Raw genomic sequence first — 22,643 nt, forward strand, 5'->3', positions numbered from 1 at the left:
TTCGTCTAGGATGTCCCAAACGATCATGCCAAAGTGTAATTTTGTGTGCGGTCCTAGAGGTAAGGCCGGCCAAATAATGGCTTTCTATAAGGCATATGGTCGTAGTATACAGACAACGAAATACGCTTCATCTTCTCTAGAATACGCTTCTGGCCATATTCGTAGGAAATTATGCACATAAATTCAACTCTATTTTGTACATGGGTTTCAACATGGTAATTGTTATCTCTAATATCCTTAAAACTCAACAACGTCTTCCAGAACGCAGAGAATAAAGTGCCTCATCCATGGTCAAAATTGTACCATTGGACAATATTATACGTGCCTTACCGCATCCTTCGATCAAGTTCGATGGGCCTAAAAGGGTTGTCAGATGTGCATTCTCAGGTATGAAGTTAGTGAAATAGATGCGTTCATGCAAAACGGTGTGCATGGTTGCAATGTCTGCCAGACAACTAACTTCCCCACTAGTCATACCTAGAATGAAAAATTAATTTGAATCGGTCACATGCATAAAAGTTCTAAAAAACAAATATCCATTCAAAATAATTTTAAGTATTCAAGGACGGAAATTAATTAAAAACTTAATATCCAAAAACAAATCACCAACAAATAATCCAAACATAAAGGAAAATTGTTCAAAAATTAACCAAAAAATAAATGGGGGTTCGGCCCTTACTATGGAATTCGGCCCCAATGTCTAATTCAGCTAAAAAAAATAGTTTATGTCTAAGATTCTAATCTTCCATAAGGGTAACAGCCTTTTAAAAGTCAGAAACCTCCATCTTGGTATTATCTGGTTCGTCCACTTGCATAAAGTTTCATTGAAACTTCTTACGACAAGAATGATATTCAGCTACAACCTTGTGAGGAGCTCAGCAAACACAGGACCAATGGTCCTTTGAACCACAACGATAGCACATATCCACATCCATGGTTTCAAGTGCTTTGCCCTTATTCTTGAAGTTTAGGGCCTTAGGAGCGATGTTAAGGTGCTTCTGGGCTCGATTTCCTCCTTTAGATGGGCCTTGGCTCTATTGACCTTGACGAGGTGGCTTCTGGTGGCCCCTACCATGCCTCTTTTGGAATTTTAGGTGTTGGTTTGTGCTATAGTGTGCTTCAAGCACAGCATTCGCCCCAATAGGTCAAGTTTGATGATTCTTCATCAATAGCTGATTCTCCTTTTCAGCGAGAAGTAAAACAAAGATCAAATATGAAAACTTAGTGAACTTCTGAGCTTTATATTATTGATGCAGGGCAATATTAGTAGCAGAGAAGGTCGAATAGGTTTTCTCTAGAAGATCTTTTTTGGTCAAAGTTTCATTACAAAACTTGAGAAATGATCAAATTCGACAAACTTCATAATTATATTCATTCACAGATTCATTCACATACTTAAAGTCTTGGAAATGCAAATGCTGCTAGTCATGTCCTGCTTCAGGCAAGAATATGTCCTTTTTTGTGATCAAAACGATCAGCCAAAGTGACCCATAGTGCTCATGGATCCTCCTCAGCAAGGTACTTAGTTTGCAGGGCATCATGAATAAGTCTTCAGATAAAGATCATGGCAGTGGCTTTTTCAACTTTGCCAACCGAATTGTCCGTCTCATCTTCAATGGCAGGACACAAATTCTTTGCAGTGAGGTGGAGCTTCACATCTTGGACCCACTTAAGGTAGTTCATTCCAGAGACCTCCAAAGCAGTGAAGTCGAGTTTGTTCAAATTCGACATGTTCCTATCACAAAATAGATGGATAAGATGTGATTAGTGCAATGGAGAAAAACTATCAATCCATTCATATAGGATTAGAACATTCAGGTTCTAATAGACATGTATTGGTTAAAATTTGCATGAAAAACTTCGGGTTTTCATGGGTGATGATTTTAAGGAAAACTTCAAGTTTTGAAATAATTATAAACTTCAGGTTCATATGTTCCTGTAGATAAAGCAAATATATATACAAAAATATGCAACAAGGAAATATGCAAATAGAACTTCAGGTCTATAATTATAATTGAATTAATTATTTGAACTTTGGACCAAATTTAAAGCCAAGGGTGGGCTAAGTAAATCTCTGATGTGAAGTCCAGGCCCATATTGGGCTAGAATTGTCTCGGGTGGGTTGCAGGCCCAAGGTAAGAGAGAAAAAAAAAAGGCAAGGGAGAGCCCATTACAGGGCACATATCCGATGCATCGGGGACACCATAAATCCTAGGTTGGTGTCATATTTTGGACCAGGTCGGTTCAGGCAAGCCCAGTGAAGAAAATCCTTTTTTTTTTGTACGGGCCGAACTAATGGTTTGGACCGCTACAGGCAAGCCCAAAGAAAGAAAAAAAAATGTAGACCGAGATATCAAAGCCCAAATTGGGCATGGGTTGGGACCAAAAACACCCCAGCCGTAGCTGAGTGCACTCGCCGGGGAAAAAGACATGCGCCACCACTTCAGGCAGTCATGTTTTGGGACAACAATGCTAAAGGCAAGTTCGTGGGTCAATGGGGACCACGAATATGAACGGAGATAGAGAAATCTCAATGTTCTAACAACCAAACCCTAGAAAAAATTTGAATTGAATTTTCAAAAATTTCGATGAGATTCGAGTGAATCTCGATCAATAGTTGCCGGGGACGAACTGCAGGTCATCAAAAATGTTGACATATGGGTGAGGATTGGTTGCAGGCCAACTTGCAACAGTGGAGATGCCATGGAAGGCGACGAGATTTCTGAGTTTTCAAACTTGGAGCCCTCAGCTCCGGCTTGGGGTCTCGCAGCTCGGCATGACTCAGCCACACAGGCTGCATGCTGAACGAGCGGCTCGAGGTCATGCATTCGAAGAACCCTAGCGTTTTTCGATTTCTTTTGTTTTTCTTTTTTTTTTCAATTCAATTCAATGCATATATAATTTGAATGAATGAACATATATTTGATGAAATTCATGGCAATATCAAATTCACATAATTCAACAATTATGAATATAATGCATACACAATTTATGTAGAATCTAAAATTCGAAAAACATAAAGTTTGGTCATGCATTATGGTGAATGTTCATGCTATCAAGGCTGCAAAAATATCGAGATAAAAACCGTTGTTTAGGAAGAACCTGATTTTGTGATGATATGGATGAACTGGTTTGATGCAGAAAGCTTCCACGTCAGATTCCTAAGCGCAGCGAAAAGAGCATGCTGATAAGATGTTGTAGCCTATTTTACTTGACTAGGGGAAAAGGGCCGGCGGCAAGGAAAGATTGTAGAGAGAGATGTGTTTGTAGAATGTAGGGGAATGTGTGTGTTATTCCTCCCTACGTAGTGCCTTTATTGATAGTAATAAGGGAGAGAAGAAATCCTTCATCCCCTAGGAACAAGTCCATACGTAATCACACTTAAATTAGGAAAGTTTACAACATTTATGAATTTATTAGAATTATCAATAATGAGGGTCCACAGCTTTCAGCCCATTCTGGATTGCACCCAGGAGCTTTTCTCTCATGTGCATATGTGTTGTACACATGGCATGGGTTGCGAATATCCCAATTTCATTAATACATAGAGCGACTCGAACGACATAAACATGATATTGCAATTGAATATCAACGCCATATTAACAACGTGAGAGATTAAACCCAACTATACAAACGCCATATTACAACGACAAAATTGATCTACATTCCTAACAATATATAGAAGGACGAATGACGAATACAACTATGTAAAGTTTTTCTAATTTACACTAAGAAGATAAGTAAAGTTTGAACCCAGAACGCAATAATTTGAAGAAGAAAACAGCCACCAAACCAATTAATTACTTGCACATAAAGCTATTATTTTCCTAACAGCAGCATGCAAATTCACTCTCACTTTTTCTCTGTTTTTTTTTTCCATTTCCCGGAAGGATACAGCTCGCAAATTAGTCACGAATGACGAAAACCACTATAACGAAAAGAAAAGAAAACCTTTAAGAGAACCATGCATACTCGGGCATGCCTAAAAGCTTCATCCTTAAAACCTATTTTTAGCAACAGTTTAAGAGCATGTTAACTAGCAAGGAATGGGTATCATTCCGCTCACGTGTTTACTAACAACCAAATAAATGAAAAAGTGGGTGGGTCGCATAGGATTTGAGTAAGTTGAAGATATCCCATTAACTTAAAGAATGGTTGTTTATCTCATTCTCATTCATTTCTCATTTCGTTTTATCCTCGTTCTTTCTCATTCATGTACCATGTAAGTAGATGTGTCCTAAAAACTATGTAGGCTCGATTACAAATACTCGTTTTCAATGACCAAAACTTGCCATATCCCCAGTAGCAAATAATGCAAGAGTTTCTTGTAGTGATATCTGTTGTGCGACATTGCAAAAGAATGGTTCGTTAGTTGGATGTGTGGCAGCTGCGGCAAAATGTGATTTAGTTGAACACGAAACAAAAGAATGGTTTGTTGCTTTTAGGCCTGGTTTGGTACTGAGGTGATTCTGAAAAAAGTTGGGATCTGTTTTTGTGTTTGGTAAACATTCAGCTTCAGTTTTTTTGCACCGTTTTGAGTGTACTTAAGTCTGTGATAATGCAAGTGATGTGTACTTCAGTTTAGCACAACCAACTATTTGATAATTGACCACAAAATTTGTTTTTTTTTTTTTTTTTTGGGGGGGTGGGTGGGGACTATTTAAAAGAATATAATGAAATGTCACTTAGGCTTGCATTTCTAAGAGCTTCAACTCTGTACATGCAAATTAGTCCTTGCGAAATGGACAGAAAGATCAGGTCAATTGAGAAGAAAATAACAATTGCACGAGATGGGTTAACTTGAGGAACAATTTTGTGTATGCTGACTTCGTGTGAAAAAATCATACTTCTATAACTTCAGAGACTTGGGACGACATTAGGGTTGGCCATTTTGATAATGAGTCAGTACTCGTGTCATTGTGTAGAATAAAAAATAATTCAAAAAATTTTGGAGCCGACACGTGAACTTTTATCCACAATTAACGAGAATGCCATCTTTAATTGGCGATGTCCACATTCGTTTCACGTGCAATTCAATCACCAAGAAAACCTGAGTCGCTAAGTACAACTTCTCCAATGTCTGCCTACCCATGGCAAAGAGACAAGGCAAGTGAATTAAAGATAGAATTAAGAACTTTTCCTACCTTTTAAGCTTTCTCAATTGAAGAAATATTACTTTACTCAAGGAAGCCCGATCACATCCAATCAAGAAATTTCTAAGATAAGTCTTGGGATATTATTAATTAACTTTAATAATATCCTCAAGGATTATCCTTGTACTGTCATTGCACAAGTACAACTCCACCCATCGGATGACACAACTTGGACAATTGGAGGTCGACATGTGGTGTGGAATTCTCCTCCTATGTGGTTGGCCATGCTCCTATAAATACCCCTCATTGTACACTTGTCATATAAGTTGAAGTTAACTCTTTATAACTCAACCCCAAATCTCACTATCTTTTCAGGAAAATTAACTTAGGCATCGGAGTTCATTAGTAAAACCACCTCGCCCCACAATCCCCTTCCACGGGCATGTGGCTTTAGCCTTTTAAAAAAAATTACTATTATTAGGGAGAGGGAAGAATTTGAAACTATTATAATAATTTAAGAGATGGGGAGTTTTGAAACGGGACATGGATAGTGTAAAGTTCGTTCATGAACTCAACAGCCTCCGCTGCGTAGTGCAATAAACGGAGCAGCGAAGCCACCATCATCCTATTCTAGAATCTGTGGGCGAAGTCCAATGACTTTGCTAAGATTGACCATGCTTGTTCCGTAAGATATGAAAACCTAATTCAGCAAGGAATCAACATGTTTCCGATAATCTTGGAGTTCTTACAATCTAAGGATTGGCATGCGTCACAAGTAATTAGACACAGTATCTATTCCTATATATCCTCTAGTATTCTCTCGATTTAGTAAGGATTCTACTGTCCTAAAACATCCTGTCTTCAACTGGTATAAATACAACCTTTTAGGATTCATCTCATGTAACACAATAGCATACATATTCTCTTACCTACTACTTGAGTCTTATATTGCATATCTATTCTCTTGTCCACTGCTTAAGGCTTTGACAGACATGCTACACCTGCGCCACCACTGTACGTGACACCTTCTTTGAAGACGGGGACATTCTCGCCATAGAAAAAATTTGGAAAAGTTTGTCGCAAGTATATGCTTCAGTCGACATGCTTCGCATGACATCAATAACCAAAGAATGAGGAAGGATCACTGACCTTGAGAGACGGGTGCAAGTTGTGGAAGATATCATGTTCAGACCCAAGCAAGAACCGATGTTCTGGACTTTGGTGCACAGTGTTGCCGCCCCGCTCCAAAAGCATCACGCAAGAAGTCCACAAAGACACCAAAATCTTTTGAGAACCAAGGTTCGGTGGAAAGTCCTATACTCAATGTTAACTGGATCTACAGGAGAAGGAACGCATGGGAAAAACTAGGAAATAAAGAAAAGCTGCAGGCAAGAAGCTCAAGATGATGGCGACCATTAACAAACCTTTCCCATCAATTCTAACATCCTAATGTTCTCAGATTGGGATGTGGAAGGTGTCTACTCCCCTAACGACGATGCGTTGGTCATAAACAAATCTCTAATGCCTTAGTCAACCGTGTGTTGGTAGACAACGGGAATAGGGTCAACATCTTCTTCAAAGATGTAGCTGAGAGGATGGGAATCCTAGACAACATCAACTAAAGCAAAACTATCCTCCATATTTCAACGGAATCCCAGTCATATCGCTTGATATAGTAAAGCTATCAGTCCAGTTGGGCCGTACAACTACCTGGTGACCTTTCACGTCATTGACTATCCGACTCCACACAACCCATAACAAGGGATATTTATAAAGCCTTCAACCTAATGAGCGCAGGAAAGCACACTTATTTTAGGAAAGAAATCCGAATCCAAAATAGGATAGGAAACTAAATCTAATCCTAATCAAACTGGAAATAATCTTAATCCTCATGTAAATAGGAAATCAAACGACTAAAAATCTAAATATTTCTTCTGCAAAAAACAAAATCTAAATATTTAAATACTAAAACCCGAGAGATTAAAAGACTAAAGCACCCATTGATTTAGGAAAGCCTTCACTTTGGTTCCGCAACAGTTATTTAGAAGGACGGAAATAGGGTGATACTTGAGAAAAGTGAAGGTGTGGAGTGGAGAATTGAAACAGATGTCCTTAATTTCTTGCCAATTATTTGGAATGAGGAGTAGCTCTTTGTTGATGATTACAATCAGGGTAATTATAGTGTGTTGTTGCAATGAGGAGTAGCTCTTTGTTGATGATTACAATCAGGGTAATTATAGTGTGTTGTTTTTGTTAAGAGCATCTCCAAAAGAGATGTCAAAATTTCCAAATCAGCAATAATAATTAAAAAAATAAAAAATAAAAAATAAACAATTGTAATGTTTTCCTACCAATAAGTCAAATGTGATATGACACGACATGAAATACCAACTCTCTCATTTGCTGTCACTGTCAAATTTAACAGTAGCGTCAAATATTTTTTTTTATTAATTTTTTTTATCAGATATGCAACTCTCCTCTCACACTCGAACCTGAGAAGCGCAGCTTGTCTACTCTGCCATACCCCATCTTCACCGCCTGCTTCGCCACCGCTAAGAGCAACATTGTCCCCAGCCCCTTCCTTTATAGCAATTTACTCGAATGACCATCTGCAGGAGCTGCTCAGCTGCTTTGTGGAGCTCAACTCTGCATCCCATCACGATGTTATCATCCGAGCATTCACACAAATCTGGAACGATCTCATCAGAGAAAGCGAGAAGTCGATGATCATGTGAATCCCAGATGGGTTCCACGTGCCACGGCCATGTGAAGCATTGAATTGATGGGAAAGTGGGGGAGGAGGAAATTCGGAGAAGTGGGGTAGGTTGGGAAAATTCATTACTCGTAAATTCAACGGAAAGGTAAAAAAAGTGAGATATTTGGTAGTTACTGGGTTTTTGCCATTTGGGTATTTAGTTACAAGTGGTGGATGGACAGTAGTTTTAAGTAGCAATATGCAGGGTGTTGATGTAAAACCCTGGCTTCCCCAAAAAGGTGGAGTAATTTGGGAAAAACAGCACAAACCTAGCAACGACAGCGTCCCCGCCGTTGGATCTGAACAAATCGCGTTATGGGTCGTCGATCAGGAGGTCCAAATTGAGGGTTTTGATGGTGGGTGGGTGGGCCGAGTTGCTGCACTGAAGGTGTTCAACGAAAGGCGTCTCAGAGACTTCGAGGACGAAGATGGTGAATGGCTAGAAGGGAGGGAAGGTGAAGAGGGTGGATGAGAGGAAGGACTCGATGGCAACGAAGATGATAGGAGAAGTTTAGAAAGAAGAGGCATAAAATAATAGTTTAATAAAATAAAAAGAAAAGAAAATAGTGTAATAAAATAATATTTAATTTGACATACCGAGAGCAAAATTTTAAAATATGTCAAAATGCCACATAGGCTGTCAAATTCAAATTTTATGTTTAAAAATTTAACATCTCCTTTAAGATGCTCTAAAGTTGCTTTTTTTTCTTTTTTCCTATTAATTTTGGAGTCACTTGGTATTCTTAGTGTGTGTAATTGTGATACTTCACTCTGTCCACTTTTGTTGACAGAAGCTTCTGATTTAATAAAGTTATGTTCTTGTCCAAAAGAAAGGTTATGTTTCTTTTGAAAGGAGAAAAATTTACAGACGACTTGAACTCGTTGGCGATACTTTATCTTTGCTTGTGGTAGTGGTTCATCCATCAAGTCAGAAAACTTTATTTTTCTTTTATTTTTTTATGTACATCAAGAAACTTTCATTGCCCCCACTCGGGAGTGATTCTTGGGTAGGGATGTCGCATGCGCTTGCTCTATACAAGACTGTCTCGTTCAAGAAGCATGCATGGTTCCGATTAATTTTGAACACTAGTGAATTGCCCAACTTCTTCTTGCTATTTTGAACTTTGTTTCCCCAACCTAGTTGCCATTCTCATATTGGAGTTGACACAGTTATTTTCTATTGTATTTGGTCATCTGATCCACTTCTTTACTTGTTAGAAAGTTGAGATACTTTATTGTATTTGGTCATCTGATCCACTTCTATTGTATTGGAGTTGACAGTGTATTTCTTCGTGAACTTAAAATGAGAACGCTCTCAATTCAATTATTGAACAGTTTTATAAGCTACACGTACATAACGATTTCAACGGAAATTTCATGACCCCTAATATTATGATAAACTGAGTATACATCGTTAGGTTTTGGATCTTGCATTCTTATTATTGTTGGAATTAATTATAGTTAAGATTTTCTTATGAGTGTGTCATAGACGAAATCTTTAATTTTTAAAACTTTTTAAGGATTGTGTCCTTCGCCCACCCTACCTAGAAGATGAAAATACCAGGAATGAAGAACAATAATAAGTGATCTTCTCAATTATTAATTTATGATGCTAATGGGATGCTTAACTTTCTTGCTCTTGCAGTGTTGGTTATCAGCGATTTCAGAATACCAGTTACGAAAATAAGGCGATATTATTATGAGTTGGGCATGCCTACCATAGATATATGAAGGTATGTACTCCGCATCCGTAACCATAGATATGCAAGTTAGAGCAACAAAAAGTTTGATAATTTACTCTTGTATCATTGGATGGGACACTCAAAAGTTGAAAACTTCGTCTGTGATTTAATATCTGAAATGATGCGGAACTCTTGTTCCTACAATGAAATCACATTGAGACCGATCGGACTCCTGACCTTTTGAATTCCGTTACTCCACATCAAAGCTCCAAACACAAAGCTTCCATTACTATTCTTGATAGGAGTGAAATCTACCCCGAACCACATATTTTCCCCGTAGCTTGTAAACTTGAGTTCGCTTGGTAATTGTAACATTTACACCTGCTGGATAATCCACATTTTCAACAAAGACTGTTGAACCTCTACCATAATAAGTAACAGTTAGATGAACAGAAAGCCTTCCACTCAATTTTGACACACCGATCGAAGGTAGTTAGAATTGTAAGAGGGGGTAGTAGTCTTCGGGCAGTAAACTAAACTTCCTGTGAAGATTTTCATTTGCAAAGAGGCAGCCTCTGTGCTGCAGAGAAATTTGATAACATCATGGGAATCAAGGGCATATGCTAATCGAGGATTAATTGCTGCAGCTGGGTTAATGTGTCCAGATCCATAATTGAAAGGAATGGTAGGGGTTCCATTTGTATCTCTTCCAATGACACTTGTTATTATCTATGACGGTTGATGTGACAAAGAAAATCAATACTTCAGTGACCAGAAATTAAAATTTGCTAGGCTACTTTTAGACTATCTTCAATACTTAGCCTAAAACCTAAAAGTTTTAGTTCATAAAATTAGGTTTTAACCCAGAAACAACTTTTCTGCTCTTATTATTTTATAAATATATTTTTTAGCCCCAGATTATTAAAGAATGAATTTAGGCTTTTTTTTTTAAAAAATTTAACTTTAAAAAAAATTATGTAGACTATCCTAAATTAATTTTATGAACATTTAACTTAAAAATATTTAAATTCCAATAAACATTTAAAAATCACTAAACCGACACATGAAACTCATGAAACACTATAGAAGAATATGAAACACATGATACAGATGTATAAACATAAGACACATGAGCAAACACATGGTTTTGGAAGATGGTAGAAAGAAAAATTGGAAGAATTGTAGGAGAAAAGTGAGTTTTGTGTGGATGTTTCAACAAATATATAGGTATTTATAGAGTTTTTTTGGTGAATTTTGAGTTAAATAATTATTTATAATTATTTTAACCATTGAATTTAAATTTGGGCATTTATATCTTTTTTTTTTTATCGTTAGATTTGACCATATTCGGTTTCAGCTGTTGGATTCAATAAATTTATAAATATTAACTAAATTAAATGTGAACCGTTGGATAACCAACAGCCCATTTGAATGTGAGCCGTTGATCAACCAGACAAGTGGGAGACACGCCCATGTGGTTGGGGGCTCGACCACTAATTCTGGCCTAAATCTGGCCTTTTTTAGGTTTTAGGTTTTAGGTTCAATTTTTAAGCTAGGTTGGAATAGGCTGGGGGGAATAGAAAGGGAAAAATAGGTTTTAGTACTTGGGTTGGAGTTGGTCTTACAATGGAAACAAATTTTAACTGTAGTAACCTGTTGTCAATTATTGCAGACATTGAGCAGTTCCAACGTGGGAACCCCCCCCCCCCAGACACTACATTATGCTATCTACCCAGTGAACAGTAACTGCCTTAATGAACAGTAACCGTCTCTTGCATCTCCACCGTTGCACTTCAATAGCCCTGGCAATAGACAATAAAATATTAGTATTTTTCTTATTTATAAAATAATACAAAATAATTTTATTTGTAATTCCGGATAAGATTTTTAATCGTTCTTATTGCGCCATGTGTCATTATCCGAAAAGTTATAAAATAATACAAACTAATTTTATTTGTAATTTTGAATAAGATTTTTAATCGTTCTCGTTGCGCCATGTATCATAAAATCCGAAAAGACAATTATTGGTGATGGATTTTCGATAAGATTTTTAATCGTACTCGTTGCACCAAGTGTCATTATCCGAAAGTACAATTATTGGTGATGGATTTCCGATAAGATTATTAATCAATCACGTCGCGTCACGTGTCATAATCTGTTTACAATCTTTGAGGATAGATTTCCATCAAATTTTTAACAAATGACGGCATGCCACGTGGCATTATCTACAACCTAATCCTTTCTGAATCCTCCATATAATCCCTCATCCATCCTCACAAATCTCACACCAATTTTCTCAAGATCTCTATCATTATTCGTAGTTTCTACTTCCTTCTTCACCAAAATCTCTATCATTAATCATAGTTTCTGCTTCATTTTTACAATGTCTTCTTCTTCAAGGATGTTGTGGAAAATCGATCAGCAAGAGGAAGAATTGTTTAACCAATCAGAAGGAATGTTCAATCTCCAGATGACCCAAAATGAAAGGGAAGATGATGAGGAGTGTAGAAGGAGAGATGATGAAGCAAGAATGGGTAAAGCCTCACATTCCCGTCAAGTCATTCAAGTTATGGGTCAGATCTGCAGGCCCAGCCGTTTTAGAAACCTTGATAGAAGCAGACAACAACGAGGTACGGAACTCTTGGACGATTATTTTGTCCGTAATAGTGCATTCCCTTATACGTGCTTTAGACGTCATTTTAGAATGGAACGACACTTGCTTAACAAAATCATGATTGCTGTTTGCAACCATGATTCTTACTTTGTGCAAAAGAATGATGCTTTTGGTGTTAAGGGTCTCCTTCTTCAGCAAAAATTTAACGCTGCCTTGCAGATGCTTGCATATGGAGCATCTGCAGACCAAGTAGATGAGATAACAAGGATGGGGAAATCAACCATTCTTGAGTCCCTGATGAGGTTTTGCGGAGCAATCGAATCTATCTACACCACAGAGTACCTCCGGAAACCTACTAACATGGATTTGCAAAGGGTTTTGGCATCTTACCAAGCTTGTGCTTGAAGTTGCTACACAATGCGGGATAAGAAATAATTATAATGAAAGTAGGTAACAAATAAATAATACAAACAAATAATTATAATGTAAATTTGGGTATAGTACAAACAAATAAATAATATATTGTTACCTAATCCGCGTAGTTTTCCCCACTTCGAAGATTAGTACTAGCTTGTGCCAAGACGTCTCTCCACGTACTAAACGATTGACTAAGTAATTTCCAATGACTGGACATCAATTCTTTGGTTCTTTTCCCACCCATTTTCTCAAGATAATTGGTATGAATAAGACTCCACATTTATTGCAACTGCATCTCATTACCCATAAGCGAACTATGAGTAACTTCAACCCAGCTAGTACACAATGCAACATCTTCAAGAAACGTCCAATTCGTACCTGCATCAGTAGTCATTTTGTTGAAAAAATTAGATTGAAACTTTGAGAGAAAGATAGAAATGTGGTTGAAAGTAGTTGAGAAAATATGAAATTGTGGTGTAAGGTAGATGATACTGAGAATGTATTTATAGAAAAGTAAAAACAATTTTTTTTCAGATTTTTTATTCATTTTTTACAATTTTTTATATTTTTTTTATTCAACTAATTAATCTATGCAGTTGGATTTAAAAAAAAAATTAAATTCCAACACTCCAAATTGTGCCACGTGGCACAACAGTAACATTTCTGAATTTAGAAACTATTTTTCTTTTTTTTTTATTATTTATAAAGGAGAATAATATCAATTGTTGATCTCAAATCCAACGGTTGATATTAAATAAGATTTTTTTTATTTTTTTTACCGTTGCAAATCAAACGGTCCACATTATATAGCCGTTGAGATCCAAGGGACCATGGGAAGCCACGTGGCTTCCCAACGATAACTTTTTGAAACTGCACCGCAGGCCCCAGGCGCTGAAACCGTGTCGAGTGACGTACCCCCACGCGAGGGTGAGGTGCACGCGCCTGACAAAAATAAATAAAAAATTGGGCTAATGCCTGGATGACGTCAGCCCTGCGTCAGATCCACTTCGAGCTCACGGGCTAGCAATTCCTCACAGGCTTAGTGCTCGGGCCTCCACTGTCCCTCGGACTCCCCACCCTGGAGTGTGCAGGCCGGGCTCTCGAGCCGTTTTGTCCTGGCCTGTCCCCCGAGCAAACTCCCACGCTGGAGCTGCTCTTATGGCTGCTGGACTCCAGGACGGTTGGTATGATATAAAAATTGCTGCAAGTGTAGATACATGCGAGCAAGATATCGAGGTGCCGGAAATTTTGTTATAAATGACAGCAGTTACCACCAGAGACCATGCTGCTAAAACAGTCACCCCTGGTCCTGTAATATCTGGCTGCCTGGCTGCAATAGGAATTTGCACGGTTAATTATTTGTTCGAAGTCATTTGTTCATTTACTCCTACACAAGATGCACTGATGATTGCCTTTTAAACCCACCCCCCCCCCCCCCCCCCCCCCCCCAAAATTCTTGTAAGTAGTTTTGGGTATTTGAGAAGAGAAAATAACGTTTCATAGAACTTACTTTGTGATAATGTCTGGGGTTGTGATATTTGGCCCCATGGATGAGAACACTGCCATTTCTGGTGCAGGTTTAGTTTGCTGAACTGTTATCGTCGGGGAGATTCTAGCAACGGATTCCTGTAATAACAATACTACAAAATTTCTAATCGATGTAGAACTTCACCGTAAGCTTAGTAACACTGACTTGTTTGATAACTATAACTCTCAGTTACGTATTTTCTTTTCTAATTAACTGTTGTTTCTTCGATTGACAGACATTTGACATTTGAGCAAGCAAGGGCTGAACAACTCACTTTTCTGTCATCATGTATGCTTTAAGCTCCTGTGCTTCTTCTTGACCAATTAGAGTGCCTGGGATGACAAACTGAAAGCCGACATCTTCAAGAAATGGATCAACAAGAATCATTCCCACACCACCACCTTCGTTCACAACTACGCTTCTTCCCTTCCGGTTATCAGTGAAGGTCTCAAAGGTGCATACCACGAGCAAAAGCTGATAGGAAACAAACAGAACATATCTGACCGTGAGCAAATTATCCCAGCTCATAGGTTTTTTATCTGCCTCAACATCAATAGCAGCTGCAAAGAAATCATCTCGGGTGTCCAATATCGTTATAGCTGTTAACGTTAGAATCTTACCAATAGGGACTTAAGAAACTGTCAAGTTACCTATAAACGTTCTTTAACTTTCTTTAACAGCTAAGGAGGTATTTAGGTGACTTTTCTTTCGTTTTTTGGCTTCCGTGTTTTGGGGTTCGGGTTGGGATGTTTTGGGAGGTTTAGACCTTGGTCGTAAGGAAAACTTCCCTACAAGTTTCAAGGGAAGTTAAAGTTTTGTCCGGGCCCCGGGGCCTTGTTAAACTCCCCTGTGAAATTAGCATCAAATATTTGAAAAGAAAAACTACCTTGCATTCTTTGCTGTCCGGGGCCTTGTTAAACTCGCAGCTGTTCCAACATTTTATCATCCTAGTTTCCTCTTATATTTTTGAAACTTACTAGTGTTGTCACTGTTCTCTTGCTCATTTCTTTGCCCATGGAGCCACTGCTAATATTTTTTTTTTTTTTTAAACAAACAATATTATCTACAATAAAGGGAGGGGGTGGGCTTATCTTTACAATGGGGCTAGCAATAATGTGGTTCAAATTCGCCTTTGGCGAGAAGCAAACCTAAGACCTCTCACTTACAAGTGAAGAAGAATACCACTACACCGTACTACTAAGTGGCCGAGCCATTGCTAATATTAGCATCAAATATTTGAAAAGAAATTTAGTCCTGGTGGTGGACATACACTACTGTTTCATTTTTTTTTATTTTAATAAATAATATAATATCTTGGTTTTTTTAACAAAAAGTATTATTTACACTAAAGGAATAGGGAGTGGGCTATTCATAATGTGGTTCAAATTTGCTTTTAACATTCGAACCTAGACCTTTCACTTACAATTGAAGAAAAATATCACGGGACCATAGTACTAATGCATACAAAGAATCGAAGATTTCCAAATGTAGCTTCCTCACAATTCACACATTAGACTCCAAGACTAATTCAACCAAATATAAGACACAAGTATAGTTTTTGGTAGATTGGAGTAAATAATTCACCAAATTCAAGAAATGCTAAAATTAATTTGGAATGCTAAAGTAAAAAAGGAACGTCAACTTTCAAATTTTATCCAAGCTATTGGAACATAGAATGGTTATACGGTGGAATGGGATAATTTTCCTTCGTTTTACTGAATTTTTGCAAGGGATAAATCTCCATCATGGGATTCATCTTGACAAAATCCGACCTTTATCTGGTATCCAATCCAATCCTAGGTACCAAACGTGTCTTACAAATAGATATCAAATTTCCTACGTGTTAAAACATAACGAGATACTTAAAAAAAAAAAAAAAAAAAAAAAAAAAAAAAAAAAAAAAATTATAATGAAATAAATCAAACAGTAAGAGATACTAGAACGGACTTCAAATAGTAAGGATTTGGAGAGGGTAATTGAATCCCAGATCATGGAACTCGGCCGGAGTCTGGACCCAATTCCTCCGACGGCGCATCCACTCCTGAAACAAACATATCCATTACAAGCACACGAGATTAACCGAGAAACAAATTGCAGAGGATCAGAGGAATGCCGGTGAAGCAACTAACTCGACTTTCAACTTAAACTGATGCCCAAGTCTTCAAGTTAAATCATTCACAAGATACTAAAAATTTGACAACGTACAAAATCTTAGACGAAACCAGAACGAACACATTACAGTGACAACTGCTCACTAGATAAAATATGACAGGAATCAAAGTAATTGTCCGAAGATATCTGTAAGACTCGACAAACAGGGGGACAAACATTATTGACATATCGACTGAAGCAATACTTTTTCAACTGTCATTTACACAATTTCAAAACAAGCGATTCAAGATGTATCAAACACCAGTGTTTCCATCTCAATACAGAAAAGGGAAGTCAAGTCACCTTCCTCGTTGAAGAAACTAATTCAGAGTATGTAATTCATTAAAACCAGCACTTTGTAAAGTACAAATCATGGCGATGACGACAAGTGCAGATTGATGTCATATATAAATACACAGACTTCATCACCCTTCCTCTCCAAACTCTCTTGTGAACCTCTCATGGACGTCAAGGTCACTTTTGCTCACTGTAGGCCTCTGTTTAGCAAGCACCTTATCAAAATCTACTTTTGTGATAGGAGGCGGAAGGATCTGCAAGGCATTTAATAAGCAAGAAGAATTACATTGGTGAGTTTTAAACATTGAACATAATTTTTAAAAGGAAAAACTTCAAATTTGTTCACCTGACCATTTAATGGAGTTCCTTTTTCATTTGCATGCATGATTCGTAGAATAGTAATTTCTTAAAACAATGAAAATTTGGCAATCCTTTTAGAGATGATTTCATTCCAAGTGAAATTTATCTCTCAAAATGATAACATGAACTATTAAGTCAGGAAATTTGAAAACAAAAAAAAACAAAAAAAAAACCGTCTATAAATAGAAAAACACTTCAAGAACTCAATAAACTATTCACTTGTTATTCATAGTTGCAAAATCAGAACAGTGTTTTCTGCATTCGGTTTTAAATGTTCTTGTCTAAAGTGTAAGTTTAGCTGCTTATGAAGGGCTTGTAAATGAAAAACTCAATAAAAATTATCCATTACTTCATAATCTGGTATTTACACTGTATGTCCAGAATTCAACAGATCAGCAAATACAAGAATATTGAGCCAAAACAGGTACACAAGTTTATGAACTCCAGCATTCAAACATGTACAGATACCTGTGAAGCGAGTCCTTTTGCCGCCAGCTCCTGCATGGTGATTTGGACAGCACCTGGTTGCTTTGGTCCACATGGTATCCACATATCCCTAGGATCCTTGATAAAGAACATGGCATCTTGCGTTTTACGAACAGGTTCAAAGAGAACATCTTTAACCTGCCAATTTTAGAAAAGAGCAAACCAAAAATACCAAACAAACAGGCGATGTTGTGAGCTATTCTCAATTAACCCTTTAATGCAAGGAACACTGCAGGTAGTCAAAAGACAGAGATGCACACAGAAATGTGAATGACTTGTGCTTACACAAACAGCAATATCGGAACCCGAAAAACCATCAGTTTTGCGAGCTAAGCTTTCATAATCACTTTCTGTTAAGTTGTGAGGAGTATCTCCTAGATGAACCTGTTCAGAATATCCACAAAAAAATAAATAAATAAATAAATAAATAAAAAATCACAAAGGGTTAGTATATGTATAAAAGCCATAACAATTATCAATCACTGGAACCCGTAAATTTTATTTTATTGCCTGTTTCATAAAAAGAAAATGGATACAAAATTAAAGGAAAATGTAAAGTACTTTGAACATATGCTGACGAGCCTTTAAATCTGGGAGGGGAATGTATATACGCTTGTCGAAACGGCGCCGAATGGCCTGTAAGTACTACCAGTTAGCCACCTTCGTGTAATGCCTCCATTAACTAGGGAAGAAACCATAAAAGAAAATTTCACATATATCTACTTACCTGATCTAGTGCATATGGAGTATTTGTTGCTGCGAGAACAAGAACTTTCTGATCATTGGTTCCCACACCCTAATATACATCACAGATAAGATCAACTGAAAACATGAATGACTTCAAACCAAAAATAAATAAAAGAGTCTCGGAATAGCAATAATAATCCAAAACTAAAAGTTTGAGGGCCTCAAAAATATAGTGAAGGCGCCTTACTACACTAATTCCCACAAAACAAACATACCTGCATCTGCACAAGAAGTTCCGTCTTAATTCGTCTAGAAGCTTCACTCTCATTGCCTTCTCCCCGAGTCCCACACAAGGAATCTATCTCATCGATGAATATAATGGATGGTGCACTATCACGAGCCATTTGGAAAAGGTTTGAAACTAGCTTTTCACTCTCACCCATCCACTTTGAAACCAGGTCTGAAGAAGAAATACTAGCAGAAGAAAATGGAACATTAAAGAAGCAATTTATAAATCATCAGGAAGAGACATCTGGAAATAAAATGGAACAAAAGTAAAGGAAGCATAAGCACAAGCACAATATATCTAAGTCAAGTATACTTGGAACAAAAGTTTTTCTGTTCTCAACTATAAGCACCGGGGGAGCTTAAATTGAGTCCAGGTCTCAAAATAAAGGCACTGGGACCTCAAAGACAGGAGCTCAAGTAGGTAATACGGGACCTTGATGGCTTGGGTTAAATTTCTTTGCGCTCGGGTTAAATTTCTTGCTTATAGCCCGAATATGTGTGGGTACTCAATAAGGAATGGATTGCTTAAGGCAATATTGTACCATCTAACCCCTTGAGCCAACCTCGCTTTATACGATCACGTGCTTTCTATTAGAGAGTATCAACCAACTTTTAATTAGTTAGATTTTAATTCATCACATAAATGATGGATATATTACCTGAAAAATGTCGAGTCCGCCTCAGTTGCAACAGCCTTGGCCAAGTAAGACTTTCCAGTTCCAGGAGGCCCATACAATAGAAAAGCCCTCCATGGCCGTCTCTTGCCTAAAAGTATGTAAGTGGGTACAAATTAGCTTTTATAGGATGAATCAAAAGGAAAGCTTCACTTCGTAACAGATATCAAGCGGTTAAGATAATAATGATAAATGAACAAAAAGAGTGCTTCCAAATTGACCATGAAAATGATATGAGGAAAAATATATCATAATAATAAGGTAATGCTATCAACATTGATAACATATGAACTTTTGTTCCGGAAGTATCAATTATTTATATGTCGGATAATAAATTGCAAACCCAACTAAGGTAGAGACATATAAACTATCGAAGACAAAGTTCCCCACATATCGGAAAATATAATGCCTAATACCCCAACATTACTCAAGGCAATAATGCAGCACCAGCAACACTTAGAACTAAAAACCAATTACAACCCCATATTGCTTTAGCCATCAACAGTATATAATTCACACTCCGTGTTGAAACCGTAAAAATCCAATATTTACCCTAAGTTTAACAACTACCCATTACAAATTCTAAATCAAAAATCTCAACTTTCTAGCTAAAGTCAATATATCAAAATTGAAGCAAACTATTATCACTGTCAAAACAAAAGGGAAAACCCATCTATTACCAGTGAAGAACTGCGGGAATTTGACCGGCAATATAACCGCCTCTTGCAAGGCCTGCTTGGCACTCTCCAAACCAGCAACATCATTCCATTGCACATTGGGCTTCTCCCTTATAATGGCCGAATTCAGCCCTGCCCGGAGCTTCGCCTGCTCCGGATCTTCCCCATCGCCGCCTTCCCCATCCTTGGGCTTGGTCTTGGGCCTGGTGGCCACCGCCGCATCCCCGTTAGACGCCGGGCCCGGCCCTCCGTCATCCAATACCGCCCGAATCTCCTCGGCGCGGCGCAAGTACTCGGTGAACTTCTGGGTAATTGCTTCCTTGATCTTAGGGTTCTTCTCGTACTTCAAGTGGGTCTTGAAGTACTCCAATGCGTTCATGTACAAAGGGAACGCCTTGGCGTAATTTCCCGCATTATCTTCTTGCACGGCTTGCTTCACGTACTCTATCGCTTGCTCCTTGAAATTGCTATACATCTCTTTTAATCTCGCCTGACCGATCACACATACAGAACTTGGAACTCCGAAACCGGAATCGAAAAGGGGAAAAGAAACCCTAGAGTTCGAATAATTTCATATCGATGGGGTGAAAAATAAAAGGGGGGATTGGAGCCTGATTTGCAGGTGCTGAAGCCCTAGATTTTATTTTCTGATTTGTTAAGACCTGTTTGGTTATCGGGAAAATTAAAAATCGAAGAGCTTCGGATCGGATGGATGAAGAGGAAAGGGAGAGGAGGGAGAAGGGTTGTCCTTCCGTGTAACATTGCTTTTGTCACGAGGACGCGTTTGGAAATTTGAAAAGTATTTGATCACGAAGGATTTCAATTCAAGGGAAGGTTCCTTCTTTATTATGCCTAATTAAATTGAAGAAATTGGATTTTCATTAAAAATTGTTTATTAAAATGTTCTAAAATCGATATAAAAAAGTATTTATTTAAAATTGTTCACTCATTCAGTAGAATCAGAATATAAATTAGTATGATTATTAAATTTTAACGGCCTGAATCTCTAAACTTGATGGATTAGGAAGAAGAGATATGAAGATGATCATTTCCCATAATTATAATATACCTGCAAACAGTGAAGAGAACTCATGACGTCCACAACCTTGTCATCACTCTTCCTAATTTCATGAAGAGGACGAAGGGGAGTTGCGATGAAGAGAAAGTGAGTGGGGCCATAGAATTTTGATGGGTTAATATGGAAGGCAATTAGAGTATTGATGAGTCAATATTATGCTATATATTTTACCCTAATCTTAGTATTATTTATTAGTTATTATGTGAGAATTTTGATACTTTGGTTTATATTCTAAATGTAAGACATGCGACCTCCTCTTGAGCAAAATATGATCAAACAGATGAATTTTGGGGTACTTTCAATTGAAAGATGTTTGTGAGTCTCTCAACTTATTCGTATCAAAGTTTCAAAATTTTCTATCAAGCTGATAATTTATGTTGATGAAATAAATGAGCAGTGCACACTACTGTTAAAGTGACATTTTGAGTTTAATTGGACTTGTTGGCGTCCAGGAAGATGTTTTTTGACAATGGACCCTTCTAGATATACGTTCAGGACATCTTAAACTTTAAAAATAGTTATCTTTAGTCCATTTTGGAACTGTTTTGAGCCCATAAAGCGGCTGATCAATTTGCTGACAGATTTCCCATTATTCATTAGGATTATGTTTCTTAGTTTCTCTAAACTTATTATATTTCCTAGTTTTAGAAGAACTTTTATGGTAAGGATTTTATTTTGTAGTAGTATATTTAGCTATTAGGGTTAAAAACGCACTACTTTGGGGAATTCAGTTTAGAGAGCTTTTGACGATTTAAGTTTATTTATAAGGTGTTTTCTATCTATATTTTTAATAATATTGTACTTTTTAATTATGGTTCTACGTAACTAATCATTTTGCTAGGGTAAGGCTATAAGCCTTAGCTTTTCAGTTTGCTTATGATATTCTGCATGCAAGTTTTGAATTATTAATCACCATGTTTGAATATGTCTAGTTATCTTAATGCATAGCTATATTAGTATATTTATAAAAGTAATTTGATGCAATTTTGGTCGGAGGGTTTTTCCTGAAATTAGTCAAGGCTTCTTGTGGCTAATAATTGTAATTTCACTTGGGATTAATTGTGACAGCCTGTCCCGAATTATTTGTACCGTAGGTGTGAAAAGATTAAATTGCCCTTGGACGTTAGTTGGTGTTGTGGGGTGTCGTTTAGTTGTTTTTGGTTGTTGACTCAAAAGGACACACACACACCCATACCACTCTTTTGTGACTCTCTCTCCCTCCTCCCTCTCGGATTTCTTCCATTCCTTTAATATTGTACAGACGAACTTCAAAACCAACCATACACGCATGGATCAACGTCTAGAAGGTAAGATTTGAACTCCTTGCAAGTTTCTGAGTTCATATATACCATTTGTGAGACTTGAAACCTTCGGAAACCTCGAGAACCCTAACCCCAGTTTTCATGCATTATTCTTGCACTAATTATTGTGAGGCTTTTAGGAGTTTTTAAGGTCATAGGAAGCTTTAGAACGTCTTCACGAAGCTCAGGGAAGAATTTTGAGGTGTTTTGGACGTCGGGAAGCTCGAGTTCAGTGAGTTGCAGGTTTGGCCGGTATATTGAAGGATTTTCCAGTGAGATCCCATGGATTTCAAGGCTTGGAGGTGGTAAGGTTTTGTTCTACTCGTTGTAAGATTCGTTTTGGTACAAATTTCATGAAATTTGGTTGAGAAATGAAGAAGATATGAAGATATGAAGATTTGAATATTTTCTAGTTTCTGGCGAAAATTCAAGTTGCAGACCACGGCAACCGACGAGGCTCAGACGGCGGCAACTGGCGAGGCTTGCCAGAGAAGGAGACGAATATTCTGTTAGAGTTGACGGAATATTCTAACGGCGATAGGTAACGACCGTTAA

At 37.5% G+C, this 22,643-nt stretch overlaps 1 protein-coding gene and 1 pseudogene across 1 annotated transcript; both read right to left on the reverse strand.

Annotated features, from left to right (window-relative positions):
- Window positions 1-9,728: 9,728 nt before the first annotated feature.
- LOC137714363 (subtilisin-like serine-protease S) lies at window positions 9,729-14,982 on the reverse strand (annotated as a pseudogene).
- A 1,414-nt stretch (window positions 14,983-16,396) lies between these two features.
- Window positions 16,397-20,509, reverse strand: LOC137715351 (protein SUPPRESSOR OF K(+) TRANSPORT GROWTH DEFECT 1-like). The gene is made up of 8 exons (XM_068454644.1): window positions 19,713-20,509; window positions 19,018-19,123; window positions 18,346-18,544; window positions 18,111-18,179; window positions 17,945-18,019; window positions 17,669-17,767; window positions 17,366-17,521; window positions 16,397-16,791 (listed from the first exon to the last, which is right to left on the reverse strand). Exons 1-8 carry the CDS (start codon window positions 20,182-20,184, stop codon window positions 16,666-16,668), a joined length of 1,302 nt encoding a protein of 433 aa, XP_068310745.1. The 5' UTR covers window positions 20,185-20,509; the 3' UTR covers window positions 16,397-16,665.
- Between the last annotated feature and the right edge of the window lie 2,134 nt (window positions 20,510-22,643).

This window comes from Pyrus communis, chromosome 14 (assembly GCF_963583255.1).
Source record: "Pyrus communis chromosome 14, drPyrComm1.1, whole genome shotgun sequence".
Classification (NCBI taxonomy): Eukaryota; Viridiplantae; Streptophyta; class Magnoliopsida; order Rosales; family Rosaceae; genus Pyrus; species Pyrus communis.

What these genes read in the sequence shown, in the direction of transcription:
- LOC137715351 (XM_068454644.1), bottom strand. Translation starts at nt 20,184, where the DNA reads ATGTATAGCAATTTCAAGGAGCAAGCGATAGAGTACGTGAAGCAAGCC. An exon ending in GCGGACTCGACATTTTTCAG is followed by an intron (nt 18,545 to 19,017) that starts GTAATATATCCA and finishes TTCTTCTGCTAG; the next exon opens with TATTTCTTCTTCAGACCTGG. An exon ending in CTCCATATGCACTAGATCAG is followed by an intron (nt 18,020 to 18,110) that starts GTAAGTAGATAT and finishes TAGTACTTACAG; the next exon opens with GCCATTCGGCGCCGTTTCGA.